We start from the raw sequence: 20,731 nt of genomic DNA, 5'->3' as shown, positions 1-20,731 counted from the left end.
CAGAAATTAGGGTTATAAATAAGTAATTAAAGTATTAAAGTAACATAATAAGGTTTTATTTTATTAACTAGGTTAAAATGAAATTTAATTTTAAGGTTTAATTTGAAAAAAAAATTAATTGAGTTAGGACCTAATTGAAAAAATAGGAGAAATTGGGAGTGGCCAAAAGGGCAAATTGCCCAATTTTGGGGAAATTGATCTTCTACTTGGAGTCATTCATGTCTTCTTCTCTCTTAAACTTAAACCCATTCAAATTTTTCCCAAAACCAAAATCAGAGAGTTCCTTCAAAATTGACGTGTCCTTTTAGATTTATTAACCTCCCAAACACCAAAATAACCCCCAATTTCAAAGGAAAATCACATTTTCTTCCCTAATTTCGTCATTATTCTTCTTGAGTTCAAATCTTGAATTAGATTTGTAGATCATCATTTTCAACGAATTAAGGTAATATTTTTAATTTCTAGGATTAATTAAAGAGTGTTGTTAATTCAAATTGAGTTTTAAATGATTGTATGATGATTTATTTAGATTTACTATTTTTAAAGCAAGCTTCGATTAAAAATGAAAAATCTCAAAATCTTGAGTAAAACCGTGTTTTCAAAGTGATTTTTGATTCATTATAACCTAATTAGAAGGTATTCCATCTCTATTTGATAGGTCGTTACCAAATTTTTAAGAATCAATCAATTTCCCTCTCTTACATGTTCTTGAAAGCTTGAATTTTTGAAAATTTTGGAACCATGGATTTAGGTAAAATTAATGTTTTAGATATGAAATTAAATGATATTTAGGATGTTTGAAATCAAAATATAGGATTAGAAACGTGGTTAGAATGTCGAAACTTTAATTTCGGCAAAATTAGCTAGTTTTTGGTAGTGAAAAATATGTTTGAATTGTATTTTCCTTATTGTGTGGTTGTGTTCAAGGCTATTTTTTATGAGTTTGGAATGTGTTTGTTGCATGTGCAAAGTGACAGATCAATGGGGAGCCACTACGAGCAAGTCTAAAGGTAAGGAAAAGCTTGTTTGAGCTTTCAACGAGTAAGCAGAAGCGTGATTGATGAGTGTCCGGAGTTGCTACTGGTATGCACAATTCATAGTGTTAATTAGAAGCTTAGGATTAGCCTAAACCCCTATACTAAGTTTCGAGAGTAAGTATTTTCTATACTTGCTACCTTGTTGTGAAATTATGTTTAAGTAAGATGAATTGTGATATGCGATGTTATTACAACAGGTAATATGTAAAAATACATTAATGTGATATGTGATATACTGATTTTAATGCACACGCATGAGTTCTAATATATGATAGCTCAATGAGCATTATTGTGGCACTTGAAGTGCAATTAAATGTGAATCTGATAAGCATGTGTCTTTTATGAGATTGTAATGAAAATTGATGAATATGAATAAAGGTTGTGTACATTAAAATAGTAATTAAATATGTATAATTGTGGATATTTTGGCCTTGTGATATCTTGAAACTGTTGGATGTAGTTGGCATGTCATAGGGTTGTAAGTAGTTACCTTTGTGTTTTGTGATTTGGGCATTGAGGCCCCGGGACAGGTTGGAGGGATAAGGGAATATCAAGCTAAGCTCCATTCATCGGGACATATTGGTGTGTTAGAGAGTGTTTAGCTTTGTGTTACACTTATGAGACATGTTAGACTGTTTGAGTCATTGGTGTGATGGAGATATGTTTATCCATTGTTTGGTGATATAGTCCACTTTTTACGTTTTATAATCTCAAGCTTCCAAATTATCATTATTTGAATTATATATGAGTTACGTTGTGTGTAAATGCATGTGAGAATATATGCTAGCCGTGTGAGAAAATGAAGCATGATTATTTTATTTTGCATTGATAAATATATAGTTGTAAAAGTGTCTTAGTATGCTCTTGCTTAACTTATGATGTTGTGTATGCTTTGTGGTAATTCTGAACATTCACTAAGCTTATTTAAGATCACACACTCTACATTAAAATCTTTCAAATAAGTAGCTCTTTTGGCGTGAGTAGAGCAATAAAGGAAGTGAGCTAAGCAATGTATAATTTTCGAGTAAGCGATTTTGCGATTCTTTTAAACATTCTAAATAAAGGCAATGTGGGTTATAGTTACTATTATTATTTTTATTATTATCATTATTTTAGGATTAGACTTATGGATTATTAATTTCGTATTTGGACTTAAGGTGTGGACAATTTTGATATTTGAGAATGATATTAGTAATGCATTCTATAGTTTGCTTGACGAATATGTGTTAATATGGTATGAAAAATGGTTAAAAGATGTTGGTAGGTTTGATTGAGTTAGTCATTCCTTGTATAATGAGCATGAATGTTATTTTGAGCATGTAGAATGTTTTAACTTGTGATTCTGGGTAAAAGTACCGATACTCAAGGCCAAAATATCGACACCATAAGAATAAAACATTTTCTAAAATTAACAGTAACCAAATTTTATATCGATAACCAATAACAAGTATCAATACATGTGATAAAAATACTGATACCACTACAAAGGTATTAATAAAATGGATTTAACCAAAAAATGGTAGAGAACTAAAATGGTATCGATTTTTACATTAATATCGATACCTAACACATAAAGATCGATATCTGCTTGTTTGGTATTGATACTCATGCTAGATTTCAAAAATTTTCAAAATGGTCATTATTTCTCGAATAATTCTATTTCTAATATTTATTTAAATGTTTAATTATTCATGATTTCATCTCTAAAGGTTGATAGTGGTGGTCATTGCTCTTATTTGAAATTGTGTATGCATGTGTATAAGTTCTGATAGTTGTTGTAGCATCCTATAACTTGGGTCTGGTGACCGAACTGGGTGAGGGGTGTTATATTTTCACAATTTGGATCACTTGACTTTCTCACTTCTCCTTGTATTCAACTATTTCTCTGCAAAAATATTCATAAAATAGTGTGAGATTAACTAAGCTCAGTGAATGTTCATGAAAGCCACAAATAAAGACATAATCCATGGTTAAAGAAAGCATACTATATCAATCATTCATGACATTACATTGAGCATATCTCATAGCATACATATTGATATATTGACATTTAGTGACTATAAAACATGTATTAAGCATAATGCATTGGATAAAAGGATCTCCAAACACAATATTGACTCAAAAAAGTTTAACATATCCCATGAAGTGTATTATATAGCTAACACTATCCACACACAACCACCATATCATGTTGAATGGAGCTAAGCTCAACATTCCCTTATCCAATGGTTCCCGTTGAATGGGGCCTCAACGCCTAAACATAAACATATATGTGAGTAATCGCAATCCTATGATATGACAATGATATCCAATGGTTCCAAAAGGTCACAACACCAACATATCCAGTTATAAACTCATATACTTACTATTGTATGCTCATATCCACTTATCATATAACACATATTCATAACATTTTCATATTCACTTATTATGGACTTTTCAAGTGCTCACATAATGCTCAAATATTCATATCATATAGATTTCATATGTGTGCATAAAACCAGCAAGCCTCATATCATATTCTGACATAATCTCATATCATATACAAAGATTCCACAACATATGTCATATATCATATCACATAGGCATTAGTTGTAAAATAATATTAGATCGAGTAAGAGAACTTATACACAGAACTTAGGATAGGTGTTTAGGCTAATATAAGCTCCCATTAACTCGACGAATTGTGCCTAAAAGCAACAATTCCAAATCACTCACCAGATCTTTTTCGTTCAATTGTCGAAGGCTAGATAAGCTTTTTCTTGCCTTTTGATTTGCTCGTAGAGGCTCTCATTGGGTCTGTCACTTTACATACATACTGAACACATTACTAACTCATCATTTAGAGCATTAATCACATTCAGACAATGACAAAACTGTAGATATAAGCTTCCCCTTCCTAATACTGAAATTTAACTAGTTTTACCGAAATAAGAGTTTTCCTTGCTCAATTTTTGTTTCCAATCCCTAAACATGTTTCTAAACATCCTAATTATCATATTACTACATATCTAAGCCAATAGTTTCATCTAATTTCTTAGATCTAACTTTTCTTGAAAATTGATCAAGCATGAACATTCGAAAAGGGAAAAATCTCAATTCTTTAAAATTATTTAACGATCTATTAAATTAAGTTAAAAAATATTCTAATTAGTTCAAAATAAGTTGAAAACTTAAAATAGCAAGTTAACTTAGTATTTCAAGTTTTAACATTTTTAAGCAAAACTTTGGTTTAAAAGATTTAGATCTAATGAAATCTCATAATAGTTTATCGAATCTCAAATTGTAAAAACAACAAGCTTAGATTTATCAATAAGAATCAAAATATTACCTTAATTTGAGAAGAACGATGAAGTGTAGATCTAATTTGGTAAAAAAATGTTTGAAGAACAATAAGAAATTGATGAAGAAAACAAAGATTTTCTTTTAAATTGGAAGATGATTTGGTGTTTGGAAAGTAGGAAAATCATATTTGTTTGATTAATTTGAGAGTAAAAGCTCTGATTTGTGTTTTAGGAAATTTTCAAATGGCAAATGTGAGGGAAGGAAGAGACCTAGGTGGTCTTAAATAAGTAACAAAGTTTTAAATTTTGGGTCATTGCCCTCTAGGCCACTTTTAGGTTTAACCTTTTTCAAACCAATCCTTTAATTCAAATTAGAACTCATTTCCTTAATTATTTTCAAATCCAATTTCATTTTTAAAATCTGTTTTAAAATAATTAATAACTAAACATTTAATCTTAATTTCCCAACGTAAAGTTTTAGACCCGATTATTTTTATAATATTTTATTTAATTATAAAATCACCTCTAACCTAATTTTAGTATCCTAATCAGATATCCGGTCCACTAACCTGATTCTACTAATTTGATTTTTGGAATGTGACAGTAAGAAGCAATAGCCCGTAGATAAGTGGGAGAAATTATGAGAAGATAGAGAGAGAAGGAAAGAAACTTACCACTACTACGGATGGGATTGTGGGAAAGGAAGAACGACTAACTTGTTCAAATCTTGGAATATTTTTAGTTTTGTTAATATTTTGGAACGAGTTTACCCTAAACTCAATCCAATGTGCCTAAAATTCAATTTATTCATATCCAACCGGATAGAATTAAAACCCATAGGATGTATTTTTCCTTAAAAATCAATAGTGGAAGTGCGATCACGTCCAAAGTGGCCATTGGAATTGTTTATTTGGTGTTTGTGGAAATAAATTATCTTTATAGACACCATTCTTGTTTTCACCTCATTCCACATTTTACAATTGTTTATTTCATCTTTGACTACACTTTTTACACATTATTCTTTATCTTTTTTTTCTCATTTCTTGTTTCACATTTTACAATTATTTGTGTCTGGTAAATTCGTCGAACATATAAATTTTACGTGAAAAAGCTCCTTAAATAGGATAAAATATCACAGGAAAAAGAGATTTCACTAATAAGAGAAAATTACAAGATGGAGAGTATAAAAAAAACCTTTCAAACTGAAACACAAATTCTCTCTTAACTACGTTATTTTTTTTATCTAAGTCTAATCCACACGCTAATCTTGGTAGTTCTAAAACACTTTAGATACTAGTTAATGCAATATACTCCTAAATGCTTAGAATCTAATTAGGAAATAATCCCAAAATTACCATCCAAAGAATTAGCTGCATATTTCCATTTCTCATCGCGTTGTTGGGACAAAAATTTTCTTCTCGTCGTGACGTCGACTGCTCATCACGATCACTCCCTATTTTGGTCTGAAATACGAGATATATTCGATAATTTATTTGATGTTTGTGGAATTCACTGGACTTTGTAGACATTATTGTTTTTCTTTTTCTCACTTGATGTTTCACATTTTACAATTGTTATTTCATGTTTGTGGAATACTTTATTACATTAATCAAAAAACTTAATCAACTAATAAATATTGCCTATGGGGATTAATGAGTAAATGGAAATTAATTAGACTCTTATGAATTATTATATGAATTGATTAAATTTAATTTTGTTGAGGGGAGGTTAAAGAAAAACAAATTGGAAAAGGTGAAAAGAATTTGAAATGCATAGAAATACATAGATATATTGTACTTTGTTAAAAAATCCAAAATCTATATAAATCTATAAATTAATTATTAATGGATTTATCAGGTAAATAGATTAACATTTTAATACCAGAACAAATTGCTTAAATTTTCTCTAATTAATATTTATTACAAAATATATAATTTAAGCAAAAGAAATTTTGAAGACGACATTGTGCCTATAAATACAAGTCTACCATTATTTTCATTTGCAAGTCTTTCGTTTTTAAGTTATAGGTTTATATTGTAAACTATGGCTATCATTATCATACTTCTCATCTTTCTCGCAAAGGTTGACGCTAACTTGAGCCATGGAACGAGCCTTAACTCCCATGCTGCTTGTCCTGAAAATGAAAAACAGGCACTTTTGAACTTTAAAAAGGCCTCATAGATGATGCAAATCGGCTTGCTTCATAGGATCCTCATCATCATCCAGATTGTGCAGGTGGTTTGGAGTAGTCTGTATGTGACAATATGACTGGCCACATCCTCTCTCTCAACCTCTCACTTCCTCCTTTGGATAAAGATAATTTGGTATCTCATCTGACGTCAAATCTCGAAGGTAAGATAGACCCTTGTTTGTCGAATTTGAAGCATTTAAGATTTTTGGATTTAAGCGGCAATAAATTCGATGGCCTCTTGCCTTACCAACTTGGGAATCTCTCAAATCTTCAATATCTCAATCTTGGAGATAATGGTTTATATGTTCAGAGTCTCCGATGGCTGTCTGGTCTTCTACTGAAACATCTTGATGTGAATTCAATGGATCTTAGCAGAGCTTCCAATTGGTTGCAACTGGTAAACACACTACTCCCTTCTCTAGAGGAATTGCATTTGTCAGCGTGTCAACTTGTACCAGGACTTCCAGTGCTAAATTTAAATTTGTCATCTCTTCCCATCCTTGACCTTTCCTACAACGATTTCTCAAATCAAATGGATCTTAGGTGGGAGTTTAAGCTTAACTCTCTAGTTCTTCTCAATCTTGAAGGAAATGGTCTTGATGGACCCATCTGTTAGTGTTTAAGGCAATAAGCAAACTCCTTTAGATTTGCTTGAACAGCAAGCCTCGTGGCTTGGAGAAGAAACAAGAGCAGAAGAACAAAATATGCAAGTGGGAAAAAACAGAATAGAATGAGAGAATTTGAATGAAAAACAAGCTGAAACTTTTCATTAACACACTGATAAGGCATTAAGCCATTACATACATCAGTCAACTTGAAGAGCAAACAAGTTATCACCTAATCAACTACCTAAAACCACTAATTTATATTGAAACTTACAAGATTAACTTGCACATGTTGCTTTACTGATTTTTCAGTTAATCAACATCAAAATTACATCAAAACATTTACCTACTAAGTTTAAAATGAACTAGATTACAAAAGGATTAAAAGCAACTAAATATAATAAATAAATCAGCAACTTTAAGCTTCAGTTGCTGCACAGCAAGGCTCGACTGCTTGCTGACCTTTCTCGTGCCTGGCCACCTTTGAAAATCAGCTTGTTGCATGGGAACTAATCTCAACACTCCTCATTAGTTTCCATGCTTGTAACACCTAGCTGCTCCCTTAATTTTACAAATCTTGACACATTAAGTGCCTTTGTAAAGATGTTTGCAATTTGCTCCAACGAATTGCAATGAACCAGCTTGATTTCATGAGCTTGTTCCATCTCCCTTATAACATGTAGCTTGATATTGAAATGTTTTGTTCTGCCATGAAAGATAGGATTCTTTGCAATTGCAACAGCAGATTTGTTGTCACAGTAAATCTCTATTGCCTCTTCTTGATTTTGGTTTCAGACAGCTAAAATTTTTCTAAGCCATATGGCTTGATTCACAACAGCTGCAGCAGCAACATATTCAGCTTCTACTATTAACTGTGCCACAAGATTTTACTTTCTAGAACTTCAGCAAAACATGCCCGAGCCAAGGCTAAATGCATATCCAGATGTGCTCCTCATATCATCACATGAACCAGCCTAGTCACCGTCTACATAGCCTATTAGCTTCATGCCTTTAGCTCTTTTGAACAACACACCATGACCAATGGTGCCTTAGATGTACCTTAGCACTCTTTTAGCTGCCTGAAAGTGCTGATCATTGTAGTTGTTCATGAATCTAGATAACACACTAACAACAAACATAATATCGGGCCTTGTTGCAGTCAAATACAGCAGGCTACCAATGAGACTCTTGTACATTGTCTCACAAACTGACTCACCACTTCCCTGTCTCGATAGCTTCATTCCAGCAGCCATTGGTGTGCTTGTTGGCTTACAGTTCTTCATGGAAAACTTGTCCAGAACCTTCATAGCAAAGGATCTCTGACTGAGAAAGATTCCTTTTTGAGTTTGCATCACCTCCACTCTAAGAAAATAATTCATATTTCCCAAATCTGACATTTCAAACACCTTCATCATTTTGTCTTTGAAGTCAAGCAACATATTTTTGTCTCCTCCTATCACCAAGAGATCATCAACATAAAGGGACAAGATGAGCTGTGTTTCATCTTGATTCTTCTTGACATACAGTGTTGGTTCTTGACATACAGTGTTGGTTCACTAGCATTTCTCTCGAATTCCAAACTGAGCAAGTAGGAGTCAATTCGAGCATTCCAGGCTCTAGGTGCTTGTTTCAGGCCATACAAAGCCTTTTTGAGTCTGTACACCAAGTGTTCCTTGCCAGATACAACAAATCCTTGAGGCTACTCGATGTAGATCTCTTCTTTCAAGAAGCCATTGAGAAATGCTGCCTTTACATCCAGCTGATGAATGGTCCACTGATTTTGAACAGCCAGAGCAACTATCATCCTGACTATGTCAAGCCTGGCTACTGGTGCAAAAGTCTCCAAGTAGTCTAGGCCATACCTCTGACTGAAACCTTTGACAACAAGCCTGGCTTTCAGCTTGTTCAGACTGCTATCAATATTTTGCTTTGCTCGATAAACCCATTTTACTCCAATGGTCTTCTTTCCAGCAGGCTTATCAACCAACTCCCATGTCTGATTCTTCTGAATCATGTTGATTTCATCAACCATAGCCTGCTTCCACCCTTCATCTGCCTCAACTTCTTCAAAACTGGTAGGTTTAGCTATAGCAACTTGTGCTCTCTCATAAATTTCATCCAAGAGCCTTGTGCCTCTCACAGGCATATCATCAATGTCCATTTCAAGACTAAGCTACTTGGGTTCAGTCTGATCAGGCATTAGATCTTCAGAAACAACTTCTGGCTCATTTTTCTCCCAATTCCAGCATGCCTTTTTATCAAAGATTACATCTCTGTTTACTTGAATTTTGTTTGTCAAGGGATCCAGGATCCTGTAACCTTTCTTGACTGAGCTATAGCCTACTAGGATGCCAGGCTGAGCTCTGTTTGAAAGCTTATCTCTCTTTACTGCTGGTATTTGTGCATAGCACAGACAACCAAAGACTTTCAAATGAGCCAATGATGGCTTGAATCCGAACCATGCTTCAAAAGGTGTTTTGTGAGCAAGAGCCTTAGTTAGGAGCCTATTCTGAAGGTAGACTGCAGTGTTTACTGCCTCAGCCCACATGGTTTTGGGCAGTTTCTTCTCAAACAGCAGACACCTGGCCATATCCATAACACTCCTGTTTTTTCTTTCACTGACCCCATTTTGCTGAGGTGTGTACACATTGGTTAGCTGGTGTTTGATGCCAGCATCGTTGCAAATGGCTTGAAACTGAGCTGAAGTGTACTCAGTCCCATTGTCTGATCTTATTGACTTCAACTTGCAACCTGTTTCTATTTCAACTGCAGCTTTGAACTTCATAAACACTTGAGCTACCTCAGACTTGTGTTTCATGAAGAAAATCCAGCAATATCTTGTAAAATCATCATTGAAAATGATGAAGTACCTATTTTTGTTGAGTGATTCAGTCCTCATCGGGCCACATACATCAGTGTGCACGAGCTGCAGCCTTTCTATGGCTCTCCATACTATGTTTGTAGGAAATGGCAGTCGTGCTTGTTTTCCTAGCTGGCATACTTCACAAACTTCATCATTCTCCACTGAGTTGGTGAAGTTTTCAGCCAAGCCTTCACTGACCATTTAAGCCATCGATTTGAAGTTGGCATGTCCAAGCCTTTGATGCCAAAGCTTGGAATCATTAGCAGATGCTGTGTAGGCTGACTTTGAGTCACTTGGCCAATGAACCTCAAAACATTTGTCAGTCATAGTGACTGTCATGAGGCTTGATCCACTTGGATCAGCAATTTGACACTGCTTGCCCTTGAACACAACTGAGTAGCCTCTCTCAAGCAGTTGAGCTATGCTGTGAAGGTTTCTGTCAATCTCAGGTACCAACAGCACATTCGAGATGACTTTGTTGCCTGTGAAAGTGCATATCAACACATCCCCCTTTCTTTCAGCCTTTATGAACTAACCATTTCCAACCTTGACTTTAGTTTTGTAGCTTCTATCAAGAGTTTTCAACAAGGATGCATCTGGTGACATGTAGTTTGTACGGAAACTGTCCAATAACCAACCTTTTGGACACTTCTTCTCAGCAGCTAAGCAAGACACAGCAAAGACATGTTCTTTATGCTCACTACTGTCTTCAGCCACTTGAACCTCTGTATTTTTCTGCTGAGAGTGTAGCTGTTTAGGTTTGCATTTGTTTTTGTAGACCTTTTCAACATGGCATTTCTTCTTGCAATGCTGACATTCAGCATCTGGTCTAAACCAGCATCTCTCCTCTGGATGATCAGGCCTCTTGCAATGCCTATAGGGTTGGTCACTGCTTCTTGCAGCATCAGGCTTAGGCCTGTTTTTCCATAACTTTTAGCCTTTATGAGCACCTTCCTGATGGTCTTCAGCCCTGCTAGCTCTTCTGGCTTATCTGGCTTATCTGGCTTTGGCTTGAAAAGCACCTTCCTGATGGTCTTCAGCCCTGCTAGCTCTTCTTTGTTCCTGAGCATAGAAGGTGTTAATCAGCTCAGTAAAAAAAATACTAGCAAGATCTCTTGAGTCCTCTAAGGAGGATATCTTTGCTTCATACCTCTCAGGCAAAGTACAGAGAACTTTCTCCACAATTCTTGCCTCATCAAAGTTCTCACCTAGGAGCCTAATACTGTTGACCACTGCCATGATTCTATCTGCATACTGCTTCACTGTTTCTTCTTCCCTCATCTTTAAGTTCTCGAAATCTCTTATTAAATTCAACAGCTGCCGTTGCCTTATCCTCTCTGTGCCTTGAAACTCCTCATTGAGCTTATCCCAAGCCTGTTTTGGAGTTATAATTCTAGTGAAGATGACATTTGACACACAGTTCTGAATACAGGACATGGCTTTGTGCCGCTTGGTCCTCTCATCAGCATGTTGTCTGATCTGAGCTACTGTGGGATTGGCCCTTAGTGGTGCTGGCTCAGCATCGGTGTTAACAACTTCCCACAGATCAAAGGCCTGCAGGTAAGTCTTCATCTTGACCAGCCATATGTGAAAACCTTCACCATTGAAAACTAGTGGTGCAGCTGGTGAAAAGCCTGATGAAGCCATGTTTTCTGATGTTGAACTATAATAGGTCCTCTAAGAATACGACTCTGATACCAATTGTTGGTGTTTAAGGCAATAAGCAAACTATTTTAGATTTGCTTGGACAGCAAGCCTCGTGGCTTGGAGAAGAAACAAGAGCAGAAGAACAAAACATGCAAGTGGAAAAAACAGAACAAAATGAGAGAATTTGAATGAAAAACAAGCTGAAACTTTTCATTAACACACTGATAAGGCATTAAGCCATTACATATATCAGTCAACTTGAAGAGCAAACAAGTTATCACCTAATCAACTACCTAACACCACTAATTTACATTGAAACTTACAAGATTAACTTGCACATGTTGCTTTGCTGATTTTTCAGTTAATCAACATCAAAATTACATCAAAACATTTACCTACTAAGTTCAAAATGAACTAGATTACAAAAGGATTAAAAGCAACTAAATGTAACAAACAAATCAGCAACTTTAAGCTTCAGCTGCTGCACAGCAAGGCTAGACTGCTTGCTGATCTTTCTCGTGCCTGGCCACCTTTGAATATCAGCTTGTTGCATGGGAACTAATCTCAACACCATCCCTGATTTTCTTCGGGACATGACTTCCCTTAGACATCTAGATCTTTCACATAACTATTTCAATTCTTCAATACATGAGTGGCTGTACAATTTTAGCACCCTCCAGGTTCTCAGACTTTATGGTAATGAATTGCAAGGTGACATTTCTAGTGGCATTTTCAACATTAGAACTCTCAGTGAACTTGACCTGTCATGGAATGATCTTGAAGAGAAGCTTCCAAAAGCCGCGGGAAAGCTTTGTAAGATGAGGTCAATCGATTTGTCAGGAATTAGATTGAATCAAGACATATCTCATAACTTTGAAATTTTGTCAGTCTGCTCTTCTCCTAGATTGGAGTCATCGGCCTTTTCAAGGTGTCAACTTTCTGGTCAACTGACTGATCAACTTGAGCATTTTAAAAATTTAAAACAACTTTATTAGGACAATAATTCAATCTCTGGTCCTATTCCAACTTCTTTGGGGCAATTTGCAAATTTGGAATGTAACGACCCAAAATCCGTGGGCACCGGAAAAGTATATTATCGGGCTTCCGTCTTAGTAAACTGAGTCATAAATAATTATTAGAAGTAATTATGAGTTTAGTTGAGTGCTTAATTAGGTGAATTTAGTCTAATTAAGAATGATTAGGAGAAAAGGATCAAATCGAATAAAGAGTGAAAGTCTAATTATAAATTAAAAGAAAGTAAAAAGGGCTAAAGTGGCAATTAAGCCACTTACATGGAAAGAGGCGGCATATATGCGTTAAATTCAAGACTTATTTAAGTTATATATAAATATTATATGTATATAATAATAATAATTATTATTATTTATTTAAATTGCAATTTATATTAATTGTATTATTTTATTATGGAATAAATTAAAATTAAGACAAATGTGTGGTGATAAGATGGTACAAGTGTAATAATGTATAAATATACACTTGTATTATAATTATTAATTACTTAAAATTTAAGTAAAAGATATTAATTAATTAATTTATTATATTATGAGATTTTTATTTGGTAAACAAATTAAATAGTGACAATTGTATGGTGTTGATGGTGTACAAATGTGAATATATGATTGAATATTTAATAGATATTTAGAATAAATATATTATTATAGTATAAAGTAAATAAAATAAAAGGAAATAAAAACAAAGCAAAAGAAAAGAAACAGAATAGAAAGAACAAAGAAATAGAGAAAGGGACGAAACAGAGGAGAAACAGGGGAGAAAGAAGAAAAAGAAAGAAAAAGGAAAAATAGGGTTTTTAAAGCTTGGAATTTAACTTGGTAAGTCAATCAAGTCCTTTTCTTTTAATTTAGATGTTTTAGAAGTTAGTTTTGTTGAAAATAAGTTGAGGTTTTGGAAGTTAATAGATTTTTTTTAGTAGGGTTTATGTTGAATAATGATGGAATTGAGGGTTTATTTGATAAAAATTTTGATTGGAATTGAATAAAGGATTGAATTGTAAACTAAACTATAAGTTTTAATTTTAGGGATTAAATTGAAATAAATTCGAAATTATGAAAATATGATAAAAATTAGATAGTTGCATATAAGTTTGACAAGAAATTGAGTAGCAAGAAGGTATGAATTGAGAAAGAAAAATATATAGATTTAGTTAGGATTAAATTGAAATTAAAGTAAAAGTTAGATAAAAATTTCAGCAAGTAAATTGTGTTGTGCTAATGATTATGAAAATTATCTTAATTTCTTTTCGTAGCTAATATCGCACCCGAGGCATCCACGAGGAAAGGAAAAGAAAAAGTGGACGAGGAATAGACACGGGAATTACGGTTTGTATCACTATAATTCAAACTTTATTATTATTAAGTGTTTAATTTGCTAATTATGTGTGGTAAGTATTTTAAGGTAAATGTTTAATAAATAATAAATTTATAATGTAGTAATGAAATTGAAATTGATACTGAACCGAATTATGGAATACTGGATATTGTTTTGATTACTGAGTGAATTGTGAAAATACTGAATATTGTTATGCATAATGCATTGAATTGTGAAATTACTGAAGTAAAGAATTACTATAATACTGTGAAACTGATTGAAATAAGGAATTATAATTGATACTGAATTGAGATGGAAATTTATACTGAAAAGTGAATTAAATACCCTATTAACTAGTCGGGCTAGTCGGATATAGTTGGCATGCCATAGGATATGGAAGTGTACGGAGTATTTGCCGGCTTACTGATCAGGCACCTATGTGCCGACTACTGTTACTGTTACTGATTCGGCACTTTGTGTGTCGAATACTGTTACTGTTACTGTTACTGTTACCGACTCGGCACTTTATGTGTCGAATACTGTTACTGTTACTGTTACAGGTTCAGCACTTTGTGTGTTGAATACTGTTACTGTTACTGATTACTGTATACTGGTGTGTTTGGTTGGAATCCGTGTATCCGCCGAGGCCGAGTCGAGTTAATAGGGGCAAATGAAATAAATTGACTGATAAAATTAAATTGAGTAACATAGTATATGTGAAGAGTGAAATTTGAAATAAAGAAATAAGAATGATAATTATATATTTAATTAATTGATAATATAAAAAGGTTGAATTGTTTATTAGTAGTGATAATTGAATAAAAAGTATGTATGTGATTTAATGTATTTAATTATAAATTGAATTATAGTGATACCACTGAGTATATGCATACTCAGCGTACGGTTGTTTCCGTGCGCAGGTTGTAGAAGTCAAGTACCGAACCAGCATCCAAAGCCAGACCCGACTTCAGCAAACTTTTGGTGATGTATAATTTTCCTTGGTAATGTGGCATGTACATAGGACATGTATAAAGGTTACTATGTTTTTAATATAAATGGTTGAAAATGTTAGTATTATAAGTTTATGAATTATAATGAAAGAAGTTTATCTATATTTATTTAATTTAGTATATTGTTAAATTTAAATTGATATTATGTTGATTAAGTTGATTAGAAAGTATTTGGAATAGAAATTGAGAATGTGAAATGAATTGGTTGAATTGGTTGAATTGGTTGTGATTTGAAAATGAAATGGTTTTAATTGCAGGGGTTTTATGTAAAAACAAGCGGAAATGCTGCCGAAATTTTTTTAAAAAAAAGAATGAAGTCAATTACTAAAATATTATATGATTTTATGATTTTATCTTAATGTGTTTAATATTTAATTAAGAATTATCGTAAATTACCTGATATGTCTGGTAATGCCTCGTAACTCTATTCCGGCGACGGTTTGGGGTTAGGGGGTGTTACATGGAATGGGTTGACATTAGCAATAATTTGCTAGAGGGTGTTGTTTCCGAAAAGCATTTTGCCAATCTTACTAAATTATGGGATTTTAGAGGGTCAAATGGTTTTAAGAGTCAATCCTAACTGGGTTCCTCCTTTTCAACTTCGTTTGTTACAATTAGGATCATGGCAAACAGGGCCATCTTTTCCCTTGTGGCTTTGTTCTCAAAAAGATCTAGAATATCTAAACATTTCAAATTCAAGAATTTCAGACGTCGTTCCTAGGTGGTTTTGGGGACTGTCAACCATTTAGTGTTGGAACATTTTCAAATATTTATAGTGTTTTAATAACTATAAATGAATGGATGTAATTAATCAAAAGATTATATTATTTGATTTTTTTAAAAAGAATTATAACTATTTAAATAATATTATTTGATTAATTACACCAATTCATTTATAGTTATTAAAAAATGTTCCAAGAGATGTAAACCTCTCTAGAAACCAAATTTCTGGCCAGATTCAGTATCTACCTCAGAGTCAAGTTTACTTCTTCGTCCACCTTAGCTTCAATAATTTTAGCGGTCCGTTACCCCGAATCTCTGTGGGTCCCAACATGGGTCCTTTTTTTGCAAGCTTTGTAAAGCTTTCCAATATATTTCTCGGGATCTCTTTTCCACTTTCAATGCTATCAGGGGAATGACACCTTGGCGATGGTGGTTCTTGATCTTGCTAACAATCTTTTTTCTGGGGAGATACCGTATTGTTGGATCAAGTGGCAATCTTTGCGAGTCTTACGATTAGATGGGAACAGAGTCAGTGGTAAAATTCCAATCTCTATGGGGACTTTGACAAAATTTCAGTCGCTACATCTTCACAACAACAGGCTTCATGGAGAAATCCCTTTGTCACTGAAAAGTTGCACAAATTTGGTTGCAATTAACTTTGGCGAAAATGAACTAAATGGACACATTCCAGGATGGATGGGCCATGGCCTTCCAAATCTAATAATATTGATTCTTCGGTCAAACAAGTTTGGAGGTAACATACCGGACCATTTATGTGCTCTTACTTCTCTCCAAATTTTGGACCTTTCTAATAACCACCTCTTTGGGAGCATACCAAGATGTATAAGCAACTTCGCTGCCATGGTCAGAAGGAATGCTTCTAGGGAAAGAGAGTATAATATATAATGCCAACATAAGAGATGTTTATGAATCTGCTTTCAGTTGTGATGAAAGGCCAATTTCTTGAATACGGCAACACTCTTAACTTGGTCAGACATGTAGATCTCTCTCGTAACAATTTGTCAGGAGAGATTCCCCAAGAAGTGGTAAACCTCCAAGCTTTGCAAACGCTGAATTTGTCCCAGAATCACTTAACAGGAAAGATCCCTAAACTCATTGGTGCTATGATATTAATAGAAACTCTGGATCTCTCTCAAAACCAGCTCACTGGTTCAATTCCTGAAAGCATATCAGGTATGACGTTTTTGAGCCACTTAAATTTGTCCTTTAACAATTTGACTGGCATCATACCCACAAGCACTCAGCTACAGAGCTTCAATGAATCATGTTATGCTGGTAACCATCTTTGTGGACCTCCATTAAAGGGATGTAGAGGAAGTGGAAAGGAAACTGATGTCAAAAACAGAGCTAAAGGAATCGGAAAAGGACGTGAAATCAATTGGTTCTACGTAAGCATGCCACTAGGATTTGTTACTGGTTTTTGGTGCGTATTGGGGCCATTGGTGTTTAACAGAAGGTGGAGGACAGAATTGTGGTGGAAAGTATACGATTTGGTGGGTAAATTTTAGTCTGGGTTAATACCTCTTTTACTCCTGTATTATAGTTAAATTATCATTTTGGTACTTGTATTACTTTTTTTTTTTCTCAGTTTGATTTTGCACTCTATTTTAGTTATCAGTTTAGCCACTATACTTCATTTTGTATACCGCGTGACCCATCTATATACTATCGGTATCCAAGGACACATTGTCACTAGTCAATATACGTAAATGTTGAAGGAAAATATGAAATCATTATCTATTTTAGACACAAGATACACATTTTCTCTAACTAAAACACTACACTTCTACTCTTTTACATACCACCTTTAACCGTCATTCACATATACCGAAGTCCAGCTCCACTTTTTACACTTTTTAATTGTATAAGTAAATATTCAATGCCAATGCCAATGCCATTTCCATTTCCTTTGAATTTGTCAATTCTTTTTCAAACTAGTCATTAATATTCGTATTTATTACACCGTTTGTCTTTTAACTATGGGGTAATGTGGCCAACCATGGGCGTGACACGTGGACAAATAGGGGAACTCACATGTTGTCCTATATATTTATTCTAAAAATTTCAAAAAAAAACCTTAAAAATTTAAAAAGATTATATAAATTAAAAAATTGAAAAAATTTTAAAAATTAAAAAAAACTTAGTTTAAATTTCAAAAAGTATAAAAATTGAAAAATATAGCCAATTCAAAAAAATATTTTAAAAACAAAAAAATATGTTAAAGAAATTTTGAAAAAATAGTTAAAATTTTAGAAAATTAAAAAGTGGAAAAAATATTAAAAAATTTAAGAAAATTTAAACAATAATTTAGTTTTCAAAAGAATTATAATAAATTGAAAACATCTAGAAAAAATTATAAAAAAATAATTATTGACATTGACTGGACAATAACGGCATTGTCAATTTTTGCTTTTTGAATTTTTATATTTTCAATTTTTTTTGTAATTTTCTAAAATTTAACTATATTTTTAAAGTTTTTCTAAATATTTTGTGAATTTTTATATTTTGTGAAATTTTTATTTTTATTTTTTTGAAATTTTAACCTTTTTTATAATACATATTTAATTTTCTGAATTTTATAATATATCTTTTTTTTAATGTTATAATTTTTTTTGAATTTTTTAAAACAATTAAAGATGAAGAAACGTGTTGGTCTTCTATTTGCATTGTCATGTACGTGTTTATGTCACGGGGCTAGACCTTTCGTCTTGCAAACCGTGCGGCCTTAGGCAATCCGTTTGCTCCAAACTCGCCTAAGTCAGCCTTTACGCCCAAAAGTGAGGATTCCTTAGAACTCCTCCAAGGCACCAATTTGTATAGAGAAAGCGCTTGTGCCAAAAGAAGCCACAAGAGAACAACAGGAAGCCAAAGAAAGAATGCACACAAAGTGTTTGAGTAAATGCTCAAGAATTCTATTACTCTTAAGAATTCAAGTTACAATGGATGAATACAAATGAGGGGGAGGCTCTCTATTTATAGTTGAGCTCCCCCAAAACCGACGGTCAAGATACAATTACATCGACAGATGAGATTAATCCATATCCCTTAATTTTAGGGATTTACAAGATATGCCTTATCAAATCTAATCTAATCTTTACAAGATATGATTCTCTCTATCTTCTAAGATTAGTTACCATATTAGCCTAAGTTGCCATCTCTTCACTATCGGGCCAACCAGGCTTTAATCTGACAGGCTTCTCCAATATCTCTTTGAATCGGGCCAGTTCTTGTGGGCCAAATGATCCCCATCCGAGCAATAGACCTCTATTGGATGCATTTGGTGCGATGGTCACGAGCTTTGAACTGCGGCCCGTGACATTCCCCACCCATTCTCGCAACGCCCTCGTTGCGACTTCTGAATGGCACTGACTTGATTCGCCTCGGTCTCGTCTCGACGCCTTAGCCTTTCCCTTTCTTCGGGATTTTTGCCTCGGCTTACGACGCTTCTTAACTCGAGCCGTCCTACTCGTCGCATTTACTCTGGTCAACTGTCCCACATGCATCACTTCCTTTCCCTCGAAGTCTGATGCACCACCCACCTCTCTCATAGGTGGAAGCCTTGTCGATGACTCGGCCAACTCCGACGCTTCACTCAGCTTGAGCCTCATTGGTCCCAGCTTCACTGTTTTCATCGTAACTTTTTCTTCCAAGTTTGATGACAAACTCACCTCTTCCTTTGGTGGAAGCCCCTCCGATGACTCAATAAGCTCAGACGTTGTCTTTCTTTTGACTCCGGCTTGCTTTGGACAGTTCCACAATTCATGCGGACCACGGCACAAGAAGCACTTTACTCGCTTCTTTTTACTCCTCTTTGCCCTCTTGGCTTCGGCTTTTTCCTTGCTCGAACCAAGCTTCTTGGGCTCATTGTCTGCTCCATCGTTCCCCTCGATAACAGACTTTCTCGGACATTTTCGCAACCTATGCGGACCTTGACACAAGAAGCACTCCACTGGCTTCTTCTCACTTTCGGCCTCCTTGGCTTCGACACCCCTTGCGCTCGAACCAAGTACCAAGACCTTACCTACCAGCTTCTCCTTAAGCGCGGATTTTCACGGATATTTCTTCAACATGTGTGGACCGTCGCAAAGAAAGCATTTTAGCTTGTCCCTTTTCCTCTTGGGTTTCTTCTTCCCAACTCGTGGTTTCCCATTACCACCATTGTCGCCATTGCCATTGCCATTAACTCTATCTTCCTTGTGATCCATTTCACATACGCCCCTTCCATCGGACTTGGAAGACCCAAGCTTATCTTTCCCTAGACCAAGCTTAATGACGGACTCAACTACCGTCATGGCTTCCGACAGCTTTTGGACACCTCTTTGTTCCACCTCCTGTCTGACCCATAGCTTCAATCCCTTTTGAAAAGCAAGCAATACTTCTTCATCGGTCACATTTGAAACTTGGAACATGAGTTCCTTGAACTCTCGAACATACTCCCCCACTGTGCCCCGTTGCATTATTCCTTACAACTTTGCCCGAGCTTCTTCCTCGGCAAACTCTAGGTAAAACTGTCCCTTCAATTCGCATTGGAACTCTTGCCATGTTCCAATCTCACATTGCCTTTTATCTGTGGTCCTGCCTCGCCACCATAAAAGCGCAATGTTAGTAAGAAACATTGAAGCAGTATTTACCTTAACTGCATCGTCCCTGATACCTTTGGCACGGAAGTAGTGTTCCATCCTCCACAAGAAATTGTCCACATCGCATGCAGACCTTGTCCCCACAAACTCTTTCGGCTTCGGGACATCCTCGTTATTGAGTGCTGCATTTGCCACTCCTTTCCCCACGGCTGCTAGACACAAGGCTAGCTCTCCCTCGAGCTCCTCTATTCTTGTGCTCAAAGCCCTTGTCGTGGCCAATGTTTCCTCCTTCAAAGCCATCATCATGGCCTCGAGAGCATCGTTCCTCTCCGTCAGCTTCTTCCTTTGGGAATCTAGCAACTCTCGCACGTTATCCCTTTGGGAAGTGAGACACTCGGTAACAAAGTCCCTAGACTGCTCCCTC

General features: G+C 34.9%; 3 protein-coding genes across 3 annotated transcripts; 2 read left to right on the top strand and 1 right to left on the bottom strand.

Moving 5' to 3' along the window:
• The first annotated feature begins 6,585 nt into the window (after positions 1–6,585).
• LOC107915407 (receptor-like protein EIX1) lies at positions 6,586–7,128 on the top strand. The gene has a single exon (XM_016844570.1). It carries the CDS (start codon positions 6,586–6,588, stop codon positions 7,126–7,128), a length of 543 nt encoding a protein of 180 aa, XP_016700059.1.
• A 3,053-nt stretch (positions 7,129–10,181) lies between these two features.
• On the bottom strand, positions 10,182–12,201 carry LOC107915405 (uncharacterized). Its single transcript, XM_041101943.1, has 5 exons — positions 12,083–12,201; positions 11,131–11,373; positions 10,796–11,042; positions 10,517–10,730; positions 10,182–10,462 (listed from the first exon to the last, which is right to left on the bottom strand). Exons 1-5 carry the CDS (start codon positions 12,199–12,201, stop codon positions 10,182–10,184), a joined length of 1,104 nt encoding a protein of 367 aa, XP_040957877.1.
• Positions 12,202–16,132: 3,931 nt separating this feature from the next.
• Positions 16,133–17,235, top strand: LOC107915404 (receptor-like protein EIX2). Its single transcript, XM_016844568.1, has 2 exons — positions 16,133–16,547; positions 16,649–17,235. Exons 1-2 carry the CDS (start codon positions 16,133–16,135, stop codon positions 17,233–17,235), a joined length of 1,002 nt encoding a protein of 333 aa, XP_016700057.1.
• The last annotated feature ends 3,496 nt before the right edge of the window (positions 17,236–20,731 follow it).

This window comes from Gossypium hirsutum, chromosome D10 (genome assembly GCF_007990345.1).
Source record: "Gossypium hirsutum isolate 1008001.06 chromosome D10, Gossypium_hirsutum_v2.1, whole genome shotgun sequence".
NCBI lineage: Eukaryota > Viridiplantae > Streptophyta > Magnoliopsida > Malvales > Malvaceae > Gossypium > Gossypium hirsutum.
Note: the sequence above shows the minus strand (reverse complement) of the source record. Positions and strands in the feature narration are given on the sequence as shown.